The 13,879-nt window shown below is 38.9% G+C and overlaps 3 protein-coding genes across 3 annotated transcripts; all 3 read right to left on the bottom strand.

Moving 5' to 3' along the window:
• Positions 1-6,915: 6,915 nt before the first annotated feature.
• LOC149079115 (uncharacterized) lies at positions 6,916-7,224 on the bottom strand. Its single transcript, XM_089240406.1, has one exon. It carries the CDS (start codon positions 7,222-7,224, stop codon positions 6,916-6,918), a length of 309 nt encoding a protein of 102 aa, XP_089096532.1.
• Positions 7,225-7,964: 740 nt separating this feature from the next.
• On the bottom strand, positions 7,965-9,773 carry LOC149079114 (uncharacterized). Its single transcript, XM_089240405.1, has one exon. The coding sequence runs from the start codon at positions 9,771-9,773 to the stop codon at positions 7,965-7,967; it is 1,809 nt and encodes a 602-aa protein (XP_089096531.1).
• A 103-nt stretch (positions 9,774-9,876) lies between these two features.
• Positions 9,877-10,632, bottom strand: LOC149079113 (uncharacterized). The gene has a single exon (XM_089240404.1). The coding sequence runs from the start codon at positions 10,630-10,632 to the stop codon at positions 9,877-9,879; it is 756 nt and encodes a 251-aa protein (XP_089096530.1).
• Between the last annotated feature and the right edge of the window lie 3,247 nt (positions 10,633-13,879).

Genomic DNA, 13,879 nt, shown 5'->3' with positions numbered 1-13,879 from the left:
ATTATAATGTTGCATTCCCTTGCAAAATAACCTAATTTAATCGTCGTTTTTTTCTAATACGTCAAAATTAGTTTTTCTATGATTACATCAAAGACTGTCGAACTAATTAATTAATGTCGGCATCCCCTTACAGTTACTACAGCGGAACTTTCCCTAACGGACAGTTTTCTGAACCCTGGTCCCGTGGAACAGGGCTCTAATGTATTTCACTCCCCGAAAGCGGACAAAAAAATCAGGCAAACTAATTTATTTTTTAAACTATAATTTATTACTTTTTGGTCGTAAACCAATAATTCATCATATTCAACTAAGAATATTTTTAGTCCCAAACCCGTGTTGGTTTATATGATCAATCGTTAATTAATTGCGTAATTAACTTTGCATAAAACTATGGTCCAGGATGGTGAATCCGAATGGGAATGTTGGTTTTGTTTGTTTGTTGATATGTGTGAAGAAAGCCAGCATTACAGAACTGATAATGCTGATATGAGTGTTTTTATGTTTTTTGTTCACACCTAATTTAGTTTTTATTATAAAATATACGCAGTGCAGGTATCATGCATCGCTGTAAAAATGGTAATCATGTAAAACTGTAACAATAATAATCATGTATCACTGTAAAAACGATAATCATGTGTCACTGTAAAAGTGGTAATCACGTATCATTTGTAAAAATATTTAATTGGTTTAAGGAAGAGAAAGTTTATTATGTTTCTTCCACATTTATCAGGATTTCCAACTTTATTTGGGAAGTATGCATAATCACCGGCTAAAGTGATAAATGTAGTAGCTTTTAATCAAACTTTTTTTCATCGAAACGATTGGTGATTATCCATAATCACGTATCACTTTTTTTACGGTGACAACATCAAAATGTACTAGAACCAATCGCCACCGAAGTCAAGCGACGTATAAATGAGAAAGTCGTATAAACGAGGATACAATGTATATCGTACCTCCCCATTAGCGGCCGAAATTTACTCGTACGTTTTGTGTATGATGAACTCGTGTTTAACAAATTTTACGAACGCACCTCGATATAATGATCTTTCATTTAACAATTTTCAAGAACGTGCCCCGATACGATTCAACTCCATTCAACAAATTATTCGATTTAATGACGTTTTAATCATGAAATCTGGATTTCAATCATTAAATCATAAAATTCATTAAACAAGAGTTCGCCCCCCCCCGGCTTTTGAAAATACACTAAAAATTATATATATATATACACAAATATATATATACATGCATTGAGTGCATGTGCTCTTCCCCCCCCCCCCACCCCGAAAAAAGTTCAAATGACGGCCCTGAATTTACCTCTATTCCTGAAAGATTGGTTTTTCATGAATATGAATGCTTGAAACATGTACGCGTAAATTATTTGCAGTGCCTACGTATGACCTAAATCACTATACTACGTGATCCGAAAGGTTTGAACCCACGAGAAGAGGAGAAAATTCTATTTTGATCAAAAGTGTTGATCTAGAACTTATAGTGTTTATGCCGTGCGAGAATTTCTGTACATAATAATTCTTTTTTCAATCAATCTTTTGTCTCCACGAGCTTTTCGAATTCCTTACAGGTCACGTGCCCGCCTTCGGCCAATAGGAAAAAAAAACATATTTTAGATATTTAGATCAAAAGCGTAAGCTAAAACTATTTTTTAAAAATTAATATCGAGTCCCCAAAGTTCCAAGGGCGAAGTTTTTATTATTATTATGTGATGTATATTTTTGCATTGCCAAATGCCGTATTTGAATATCGTATTGCTCCATTTCTGTTTAGGACCTAACAGACATTGTTTAAGAATCGCCCCTAAACTTTAGGTGATTATTAAACAATGTTCGGTTCTTAAAAATTGTCGTGTCAATTTCATACTATTGCTACTAAACTACACATGCACCTCTTCCATATTCCTCTGCGGAACTTTCAATGAATCGGTATATGTTTGAATGTGCGTGTCCGTGTTGTGAACCTACCGTGGCTTGTTTCTGTGTAATACTTTGTTATAGTGCTGCCATCTGCAATACATTTTTCTAACTATGAGTGAAGTGTAATGATTTAATTGCATCGCTGCAGGCCTGTCGCTCTCTGTAGCGAGAGCGAGACTTTTTAAAGGGGAGTTCGGCTCACATTTGCGCCTTGAAGTTGAAAACCATAGTGTGAATTCTATATTCCCCCTTTTCATCTTTGGCCAATAAATAATTACACATATATCCTAAATGAAAAAAATATATATATTCTTTTATATTATACTCGTTTAATACAGGCATGGGAACTAAATACAGGGTTATGTATAAAATAAGGAATATATTTTGTTTGCCGACGATAGAATGATAAGAAATTTTACTTCAGAAGGCACTTTATTGGCTAGTAAAGAAGAAACTATAAGCAAGACAATATCGTAGGATTGTTGGTTTAGTACATCAAACACGATATCTACAAACAAGACATGTAATTCAGAATCTCTTGTACGCAAGAAAGAAAATAATATATTATTCTTGGAAAAAGAGTTATTGGAACACCTACGTGCCTCTTCAATGATTTTGTTCATGTTAGGTTGGTATATAAAAAAAAAAGAAATATATTTGTGTTTGAGATCAGGAAATATGTAATAAACTTATGCGAAATATTCAATCGCTCTGTATAAGAAAATGACATAAAAAATATTTTTTCATGAATTCTTATAGAAATTTTTCTCATTAAAGAAACAATGATTAAAAAACAACATTGATTAGAATATTATTTTATTATAGTTGCGATATTTCATAAAACGGGAATTATATTTATAAGCCTAAAATATTAAAGACAGATGGAATGCGTATCTACGAAAGATTATTTTAGCTCTTGTTTTAACAGATGGCGTCACTGAAACTGCTAAAATTTCACTACCCCTGCAGTACTAAGATTAATTTATATCATCGGATTAAGAAGTAAACCATTTTCCCAATGCGCGTTATAAAAGGTTTTGAACTCCATCAAACTGCTATTAACAATCTAAAAATCATTCTCTTCCTCTTAAAATCAAATACCGATTGAATCAGGGCATTTATTTGCAAAACGGGTTAGAAAATCAGTACTTGTAAATACTTCAGCGATTCAGTAGGCCCACCGTTTTTATAAATAAATTTTGTGTAACATTCTATTGGAGTTGGAAAACGCTTGGCAACTCTGACTTCGGTACAGTAGTACGTATTATCCATAACAATAAATAAATTCTCATTCAAATCATTGTACCTTATAGAATGCTGTTCTTATAATTCTTCTTCTAACTTTTATTGAAATTGCAAATCCATCAATAACAAGAATCAAACTATTATAGACTCAATATTTAATATTTATCCTATCGCGATATTCCGTCAAACCAAAAGATACCCAGGCCACATCATCATATGGCAATATCGGCTCATTGTCCTCATGGACTTTATAACACTTCTGGAAATTTATTTATAAACAAAATACCGTTACAAAGTACATTTCAATCATAACAAGTATGAAATCATAATCTAAATATAAAATCAATTGCAAGATCACAATCTATGTATACAATCATAAATCAAACAAATAATAATGTACCGCAAAAATAAATCTTAATCTACTCTATAATATAAAATCACAAACTCGAAAAGGGCCTGCTGCTAAGCAACCGTGTGACGGAAGTGGGTGAAGTATTTGAGTGACGGAAATCTGTTACGTTTTTGTGTTACGGAAGTCGGTTACGATTTTGGGTCAAGTATTCATTTAACTCTAGCACATATTGGGACCCATTTCACCCATCGGGACCATGTTATGTGCATGTAGCGAGAGGTTCCCATATCCTACAGCAGGGCCCTTAGGCTGGAATTTAGATGGCGAGCCCCCAAACCAGCTTTTCAGGGCCCCTCTGTGGTTAATTTATAGTCTCTTTCCATAGCACGCCGATGAAATGGGACGAAATAAACAAGATATGTTGTGAAGAGAAGTGGGAGGGGGGAGGGTTGCCGCCAAAGGCGGAAGGGGGCCCTCTAGTTCGGATATAAAATCCTAAATCGCATATTGAAATCAATAATAAAACTGATATAACATCCATAATCGATTCCATCCTCAATTTAAATCGTTAGATTTCTACGGCATCATACTCTTCTTGTGCCATCAGTCAGTTTTCTTTGTAGTTGATCACTTTCTTTTTCCTTTGTGAACGGCGAGATTGTGCAGTTTGTACTTGTGCTATTGGCTGATATGGCGTCTGTGGCATCACTTTGTCTTCTATCCATGTAATTATTTTCTTGACTTTATTCACTGTACTTTTGTTTTTAAAAATCTATCTGATCCGATATTCCCAATCAATATTTTGTTTATTTACAACGTCTAAACCGATTGAAACTGCAGTCACAAGGCGTACGTACACAAGGGAAAGCGGCACAGGGCAACCCCCCCCCCCTTCTCTTCCCAATATCTTTAAAAATTTAATATTTTTTTTTCACAAAAAAATTAAAATATCAAAACAAAATACTTCTGCATACTGTTCTAACGGGATTTAATCAACTTCTGTTAATTTAAAATGCATTTTTAACGTGAGTAGTTTTCTAGAAGTGTGATTTCCTCTGCCCTTTCTCATACACTCCAAACCTAACGGCGCGCGTCCCTTCCCCCCCCCCCCCGATTGATAATACCAATGATTTGGGTTATTCAGGGTATTTCGTAACTACGAATATTTTTAATACAAATACAACGCCACAACAGGCAAATTGCCCAACGAGGTGGCTGACTTGAGAACATCATGGATCCCCGAGCCATTTTTTGGAGACCCTACCTACTACTGCTACACCACACCCCCCCCCCCCGGAACCCCCAACGAATCGGTACATGCGGGAATGTGCGTGTGCGTGTAGTGAAACCTGACGTGAAGTTTTTGTTGTTTCTCTGTAATGCTTGTTATGTGTAGTGCTGCCATCTGCCACCAGTTTTTCTAACTATGAGTGAAGTGTTATGATTGAATGATTTATCGTTGTAGGACTGTTGCTCTCTGTGGCGAGACTTTTTTTAATGGGGAGATCGGCTCGCATTTGCGCCTTGAAGTTGGGAACCACAGAAAACCAACTTCAGCCGACCACCACTGTGGGGTTCGAACCCGGATCCTCGCATCCCGAGTCCGTCACTATAACCGCTCGACCACCACAGCGGCATTAGATACCCATAGATATATCACATTGGACCCTCAGATTTTGAATTTACAATTTATAGGGCAAAAGATTAAGACACAGATTTTAATCCCTTTTTGCCTTGATCGATATCAGTGGGTATATAAGATCATGCTTCAGTCGAAATTCTGTGAATATCATTGATAATATGCAAATTCTGGGGTAGAAAATTATTATTCCATCGTCTGTTTAGCGCAACATGCTACATCGAGTGAGCAACGGGATAATAATTTCCAGATTTGTATCTATAAGGATAAATCAATTGAATGAAAAAAAAAATTGCTTAAAATCAAAGTGATAGATGAAATTACCTTATTCTTTGGTATAAAACGAAGAAATAAAAAAAAACACGAATGCACAAATAATAATTAATGAATATGAGAATTGAAAACTGCGAAAACCAGCAAAACAAACTTTACATAAAGCCACACATTTCTTGCAAATCATATTGCTTCTTTTTTCTTTGGCCTCTGTGCTGCAGAATGCACATCGCCTGTATTTATCATGCAAATTGGTATATATGTGATCCTACATCTGCAATTATGAATGACTACGTTGCCGTTGATCGTTGGTTCGAAGTGGCACTTAGCGCTGAGCTCTCGTCTTCTCCGTCTTGGTTTCTCTATTTAGGTAGAGATATTGATCAGTCAATGGCAAAATGGTTGCTTAAAAACTACCATTCGTGATTTTCTTTTACATTATACAGGGTGTCCCATCAATATCACCCAAACTGAGCACAGCCATGTGTTCATGTTTCCAATTAAGTTTTTTTTTTTCCGTTGAACCGGATATGACGTCATACTTTTCTTTCGCATTTTTCTCGAAAACTATGGGTCGCATAGGTACAATTCTTTGGACATTTTTATGTATTCCAAGCGACGAATCTGGCTGTGCAAAGTTTGCGCGCGGTCTTGATGGGGCATCCTGTATAAAACCATCTTCAGATATGGATAAGGTTGAACATATGACACTTCTATTACACAAAACTAAACTACAGTGGAAAGTTACAAAAATAATTTTCAGAGCATTTATATTATATATGTGACTCTCAATACTTTACAATAATAAATTCAGTGTGGCGCTTCACAATATGCATCTGCTGATTTCTTTGGGGCTTGCTTCGCAGTCGCTTGTTCGGAATTATGAGACGACATTTTAGAATTAGATTTAATTTCTTCAAATATAAAACGTGCGAGCTACATACATGTGCGACTTGTTACCACGATGTTTTGAACGTAACTGTTGCCATCTTACAAAACAGTAATAATGAGAATAAACGATAAAAAGGAAGAAAACAAAAATAAAACGATCTCCGATCGTCCATACTCCCGCCCCAAAAAGGTGACAGTCAATAATCGACTCGCAAACGACATAGATGATTCAAGGAACGTTTGTATAAACCATTCACAGTCTTGATTTCCACAACTCTGACCTTTCCGTCGTCACCTGGAAAGACTTGGTTCACTCGAGCCAAGTGCCACTTGAGGGGAGGTGTGTCTTCCTTCAAGATAACGAGATCGCCGACTGCTATGTTTGACGTTTCACGTTTCCACTTCATTCTTGGTTGAAGACTGGTCAAATATTCCCTGGACCATCGATTCCAGAAATCCTTTTGCAATTTTTGTATCTTGGCCCATTTGGTTTGTAGACTTCCCGATGCTGCACCATCACCTTCGGGTACAGCAGTTATTGGAGTATCGATGAGAAAATGTCCAAGAGTCAGAGCTTGCAGCTAGTTTGGATCTTGGCCGTGTTTAGTTAGGGGTCTTGAATTCATGCAAGCTTCAATCTGGACAGTCAGAGTAGTTAACTCCTCATAAGTGAGAGCACTTCCCTTGCACGTTTTCAACAGATGACGCTTTAAACATTTGATGTTGGATTCCCACAGTCTACCGAAGTGAGGTGATAACGGAGGAATGAAGTGCCAATTGATTTTTTCTTCAGAGATAACTTTCTGTACATCTTGAGATTTACAGAGATCGAACTGCACCTTTAAATAATTGGCAGCACCCTTGAAGTTGGTTGCATTGTCCGAATACATATCTGTGGGCTTCCCTCTTCTGGATATGAATCTTCTAAATGCTGCAATGAAAGCTGCAGTACTTAGCTCTGGCACGATTTCAATGTGAATTGCCTTTGTTGTGAAGCATACGAACAACGCTAAGTATGACTTGAGTCGAACCTTCGACCTCTTCAATATCGGCTTCGTTGTAATCGGTCCGGCAAAGTCTACACCAGTTCTTTGGAACGGTCTGCAGGGCAAGACTCCGTGTGCGGTGTAAATTACCCAACATTGACGTCTCAGGTCGTGCCTTGAATCTGTAACAGGTTACGCACCTGTTGAGTATTTTTCTTACAGTGCATCTACCCGACGTAATCCAGAATTGCTGTCGAATCATTGAGAGAACAAGTTCAGCTCCAGCATGAAGGTATTTGAGATGGAAATGTTCCACTATCAGGGATGTCAGATGATGATTTTTAGGCAGGAGCAATGGATGCTTGGCACTTGTACTAAGATCCGAATGTTTCAATCTACCACCCACTCATATCAAACCCCTTGAATCGATGAATGGACTTAGTGACAAGAATTTTTTTGTGGGTGGAAGGGGATTTCCCTTATCAAGAAAACTGTGTTCGTCCTTGAACTCTGAGTTCTGCATGATCCGAACTAATGCTAGAGTAGCATCATTTAATTCAGCGGCACTTAGTGAACCAATGATTTTGTTCTTGGATTTACAATTGTGGATGAAACGAAGACTCCGAGCAGCAACACGTTGAAGTTTAACAAACGATGAATACTTGCCTGATCAAACTCCTTTCTTCCACGATTTCGTGAGATTGGGTTGCATTCACCGACTTCTTTAATTCCGATTCATCCTCCATCAACTGGTCTGAAGGGTCGGAATTGGAAGGTATCACCAAGCCACTTGCACTTAACCAATCTGGCCCTCTCCACCACAAGAAAATTTCTCTCAGCTGTGACGGTGGTAACCCCCTGGAGGCACAATCAGCTGGGTTCTCCTTGCCGGGAACGTGATGCCATTGATTTGGATCACTTGATACGTGAATCTGTTTCACTCGGTTCGCGACGAATGTCCTCCACCTAGTGGGATCGGATTTTATCCAATGAAGTACAACCTTCGAGTCAGCCCACAGAATTGTGTTGTTGATTTTCAAATTCAAAGCTCCATTCACTCGTTCGGATAGTTTAGCCAGCAACACTGCTCCACACAGTTCCAGACGTGGTATGGTTGTAGATTTCAATGGGGCAACCTTTGTCTTTGCACATATCAAGTCTACATTCACTGCATCATCTGTAAACTCAGTGCGAAGGTAACAAACTGCAGAATATGCCTTACATGATGCATCACAAAATCCATGAATGTCCATACTCCTGACAGTCCTTGTACTCCCCATAAGAAATCTGGGAACAGAAATGTCCTTCAGGAGAGAAAACTCCTTACTAATTTTTCTCCATCCGACAAGACATGAGGCGTCAAAGGGTTCATCCCAACCCCTATGATCCTTCCACAGACCTTGCATCAGAATTTTTAGGATCACGGTGGTCGGACTCAAAAAACCCAGAGGATGATAAACCCTAGCAATCTGGGATAGGAGCTGTCTTTTTGTTTGGATTTCTGTGGAAGTTTCATCAACCTGAACACTGAAGGTATCCACACATGTATTCCATAGAATTCCCAGAATTTTTGTGAACGGAGTTTTTTCGAATTGAACCAGATTTGTAGAACCTTGAAGTTCCGGGGGAAGGTCATTCATAACCGCCTTGATGTTAGAGTTCCACTTCCTCAACTGGAAGCCTCCCCTTTGCATGAGTTTTATCATTTTGTTCATCAACATCCTTGCTTCACTGATGGTTGCAGCACCGGTCAGCAAATCGTCGACGTAGAAATCCTTCGATGCAATCCTTGAAACATCTGGGAATTGTTGCTCTTCATCTTGAATCAGCTGCTGAATTGTTCGAATGGCCAAGAACGGAGCACAGATTGTACCATAAGTAACTGTAGTCAGTCTATAGTCCTTCAATTCCTCACTTGGATCGTTTCTCCACACTATGCGTTGAAACTCGGAGTGATTCCTCTGAACGAGAATCTGTCGAAACATCTTTTCTATGTCGGCGGTGAGTGCAACAGCATGCGATCTGAATCGTATAAGAACATCAAAGATATCTTCCTGGAGTCTCGGACCAGAATGCAGAATTTGATTTAGTGAGATACCTGATGACGTCTTGCACGAGGCATCGAACACCACCCTCAGTTTAGTCGTGCTGCTCTGCTCTCTCAGGACACCATGATGCGGCATATAGAAATGCTCAGTGCAATGAGGACTCACGCTTGATTCTGGAATGAGCTCCATTTGACCCAGTTCTTGGTACTCGTTCATGAAGTCCACGTATTTCTTTTTGAGTTCGGGTTGACTTGACACACGTCTCTCCAGTGTCTTGAATCGTTTGACTGCTATGGATCTAGATTCTCCCAACTCAGCAGTTGTAGATTTGAATGGCAGACTCACTACATACTGTCCCGAATCACTTCTCTTGACATCTGTAGAGTAAATTTCCTGGCACATCATTTCATCGGACAATTCTTCTCTTTCAGCAGGAATCGCTTCCAGTTCCCAGAACCGGTTGAGAATCTCGTCCACACTGGCACTACAACACTGAGTCTGAGTGCAGCTAATTTCGAGTCCTTGCCGTGTCCCCCTTAGCCGGCACCCTTCCAGTCAGTATCCATCCCAGTTTTGTCCTCACTGCAAGTGGAGCTCCAGGCATTGAGAGTCGTTCAGGCTCCAGAATATCGAAGAAAACATCTGCACCTAGAATTATATCGATCGGCCTCGATTTGTAGAATTCCGGATCGGCTAGTTGAATGTCACCGAACATCCCCTCAGGAACGGATATCTTGAATTTGGGGACTTTTGAAGACAGTTTTTCGACAACTAATGCTGTTGTTGTATGGATTTGACCCTTTCCGCAACTTGCGATGAACTTCAGATTCACTTGTGCTGTCGAAACGTCACATATTTCATCACTGACGCCTAGAATTGAATGCTTAGATTTGTTGAATATCAGTCCTACTTTCTTGCAACAGTCCTTGGTTATGAGAGATGTTTGGGAGCCACTATCCTGGACTGCTCGACATTTTACATATTCACCACGGCACCCGCGGACATTTATGAGTGCTGTAGACAACAGTACTTGACTTGATTTTGCTTTGGAAACATTGAAAGTGCTCGACACGGTTGCTTCTTCACTCGTAGGTGTTACGACAGGAGGCTGTACCTTGAATTCATGCAAGAGAGTATGGTGCTTTCCTTTACAACACTGGCAGCGGGTTGTAAACAAACATTTTGCAGCTGAGTGATTATTCCTCAAGCAATTGAAGCATAGCTTATTTGACTTCACGAAAATCCACCTGTCGTTGAATGTCATGGATTTAAATTTGCTACAATCACTGAGCTTATGATCTTGTTTACACACTATACACAACACATTAGCTTGTTTACGACTACAGAATTTTTCATGCCCGGATCCGTTTATTTAAAAAAAAGGTCCGGGTTTTAGTTTTAATGCATAGAATATTTATGCCCGGAATTCCTTATGCACCGATCTTTTTATTATTAAAAAAAATGGGCCAGGTGTAATTTTTTTAACTGATATTTTTTTCTATTTTTGTGCTTGGTGGTTTCGATTATGTTTTGCACGCTGTTTTTTTTTTCGGCGTCCGTAGTGTCTGACGGCCTTGGCGACTCTTCGTAGGGTCATCAGACATGTGTGGCGCCAAATAATCGCCAAGTGGCGGACCATACGACAGCTGTTCCCAGACTTTAGACACCTGGCCTGTTTTTCAAGGAAAGCTATGAATTCATCCATACTCGGGATAATCTTGACCTTGACTTAGTTCCCACTGCTTGATTAGATTATCATCCAATTTTTGTTTTAGAGACCACTTACTTCAAGTCCGAAGCACTGTAGATTTCGTATTGCCTCGTTCGCCGTGTCCAGCAGTTCCAAGATGTTTCTTGAATTCACGATTTTCACTTGTTTCAGCTGGAAAATCTTGGCGCACTGTGCATACGCGAGTTCACGCTTGTTGTCATATCTCGACTTCAGAGAATCCCACGCTTGAGAATAGCTCGCACTCGTAATCGTAAATCCCGACACTGATCTCGCCGCTTCACCTTTCAGGGCCGACTTCGGATACTGGAACTTCTGGACATCTGATAAATTGGGGTTGTTCCCGATAGAACCCTCGAAGATTTCCTTGAAGCTCAGCCAACCTCCGAACTCGCCCTTGAACTCCGGTAACTCGAACGTTGGCAGCTTGAGATTATTGTCCTTCGACTGAGATTTTTCACTGGGCTGGCTGAAACTATCTTCAGCCATCGACACCGAACTTGTCATCTCGCGAATTTTTCGTCTCAGCTCTACGTAGCCGTCATACTCCACTTCACCGAGTGATTCATTCGATTTCGCGATATCGCGGTAGCACCTCTCTAGATTCTGATTCAAGTTTTGAATCAGCTCGCGCTTGAATTCCCGTAGCAAATACACGTCATCGGATTCTAAAATGGCTGACACCTCTTCCTCCGCCGTTCGAATTTCCTTCGTCCAGTGCTTGAATTCTGAGAGCATATCACTAGATTTTGATTTCGGCATATTGACGAACGATTTAATTCGAACAGAAATGCCACGGAAAAGAATTGAGTTCACTCACAGATAACACTCGCTCATTTTGGTGGACTAAGTTTCCTTTCCTATCACAGAGCTGTCCGGCTTCCAAATCGAAACAAGTACACACGAAGAGCCTCCGGCTCGACGGAACATTATCATGGCGCTTCACAATATGCACCTGCTGATTTCTTTCGGGCTCGCTTCGCAGTCGTTTGTTCGGAATTATGAGACGACATTTTAGAATTAGATTTAATTTCTCCAAATATAAAACATGCGAGCTACGTACATGTGCGACTTGTTACCACGATGTTTTGAACGTAACTGTTGCCATCTTACAAAACAGTAATAATGAGAATAAACGATAAAAAGGAAGAAAACAAAAATAAAACGATCCCTGATCGTCCACAGTGAATAAATGTATTTAAATAAAATATTCTCACTCCAACAATATCAGTTCAGTGATTAACATCGTCACAATTTGCGGAAGTCATAACATGTTTTAGCAGATCAGTTTACACATAATGTCAAATATGTAAATCTCGAAGATCACGCACGCACATACACACACACCAAAAATGTGATTTTGTAGTTATCATGTTCTGACTAAACACCACAGAACTTTGCATCTGAACCTTTCTTTAATCTTTTTCTCACCGAAACGTTTGTAAACCTTCAAGTGGCGATTCGTACCTGTGGGAGTTAAAACAACTTCACCAATAGTACTTTTTAACCAATGTCAACATGACAATTAAAATCTTACACAAGCGCCACACAGCAACAGGAAAATTCCGAAATAAGGTTTTGATCCTATACCTTACATTTCATAGAACTCTGATTTGTAATTTTAAAGTGATTTTCTTTCGTGCAGCGCTTTGTATCGGCAAAGAATTTAACTAGTTCTTTTTTTTCCTGTAAACCACATTCAAGTAATATAATTCCATCAAGTTTTATAATTTTTTAATATATTTTGGAATTTATGGGACAATCTGTTTATTTCGTATGGTATTCTATTTGCGTTAAAACTTAGGAATTTTGAAGTTTTTGTAGTTTCAAAAAAATTTATACTATGCTTTTTCAATGTAACGCATGTTTTCAGAAACTCTCACGGTAGAGTCTCACCGTATTCGCCATTCAAACTCGGAGAGAACCTCTATTCTTTGAAATATATGTGAATATAAGACGTGAGTTTCATTTTGTTTTTTTACTCTATCCCGATGCAAACACGTGGATACTTTACAAACCGCATCGTGACTCATTATGGAATTCCGTGAGAACTAGGTACACACATGTATACATGGTGGTATTCTTTACATAAGAATGGAAGAAAACATTCTCTGTCATGCTCAACACGTTATGCGCCAAACTTATCAAACATACAACGTATACACAGTGAACAGGATGTAGGAAATACACTTTTCTATTTTCTTACTTTGATACAACTTTGGCTTCCGTAGGTATTGAAAGGATGTCACCAGAAGCTACAACCGTGTGTAGTACGGTAAAACATCTCGGATGTGGTCAGCCCTCTTTTGCGGCCAAATTTATATAAAATTCTTCCTGTAATAATAAAAGCATGCGTTTCAAACCCCTGATTAACGGTCACCCGATCTATAACGGACGACTTTTTTTGTCACACTTGTGTCCGCAAAAGAGAGGTTTTGCTGTATATACTGGGTGGTTAGTTTTGTATGTACCAATTAATTCGGACTGACAAGATTGCAGTGGTATGGTATATGTGTATAAGTAGAGTTGGATGTTGGGCAATTAATGCAGATCATTGGCTGATGCAGGTGTGAACTACTTGAAAATCTTGCGATTTTACATGTATCCTGAAACGACAATAAAATGCACTGCTCAAAACAATTAGGGATACTCAAACAATTCTCGGCTATTAAAAACAGATCAGTGGAAAGTTTTAGAGGCTGAAATGCGATTCAGAGGTGTAGTACGATATGATTTTCAGGTGATCATTTTGTGTCACCATTTTCGTGTTTGGTTTGTGATG

This window comes from Pholcus phalangioides, unplaced genomic scaffold, assembly GCF_987345545.1.
Source record: "Pholcus phalangioides strain wild (caught in Gottingen) unplaced genomic scaffold, Ppha-v1.0 ptg000012l_1, whole genome shotgun sequence".
Lineage (NCBI taxonomy): Eukaryota > Metazoa > Arthropoda > Arachnida > Araneae > Pholcidae > Pholcus > Pholcus phalangioides.
The sequence above is the reverse complement of the archived record's forward strand: the minus strand, read 5'-3'. Positions and strand labels throughout refer to the sequence as shown.

Excerpts from the sequence above, each read along its gene's own strand:
- LOC149079115 (XM_089240406.1), bottom strand. The coding sequence starts at position 7,224 with ATGTATTCGGACAATGCAACCAACTTCAAGGGTGCTGCCAATTATTTA.
- LOC149079114 (XM_089240405.1), bottom strand. The coding sequence starts at position 9,773 with ATGATGTGCCAGGAAATTTACTCTACAGATGTCAAGAGAAGTGATTCG.
- LOC149079113 (XM_089240404.1), bottom strand. The coding sequence starts at position 10,632 with ATGACATTCAACGACAGGTGGATTTTCGTGAAGTCAAATAAGCTATGC.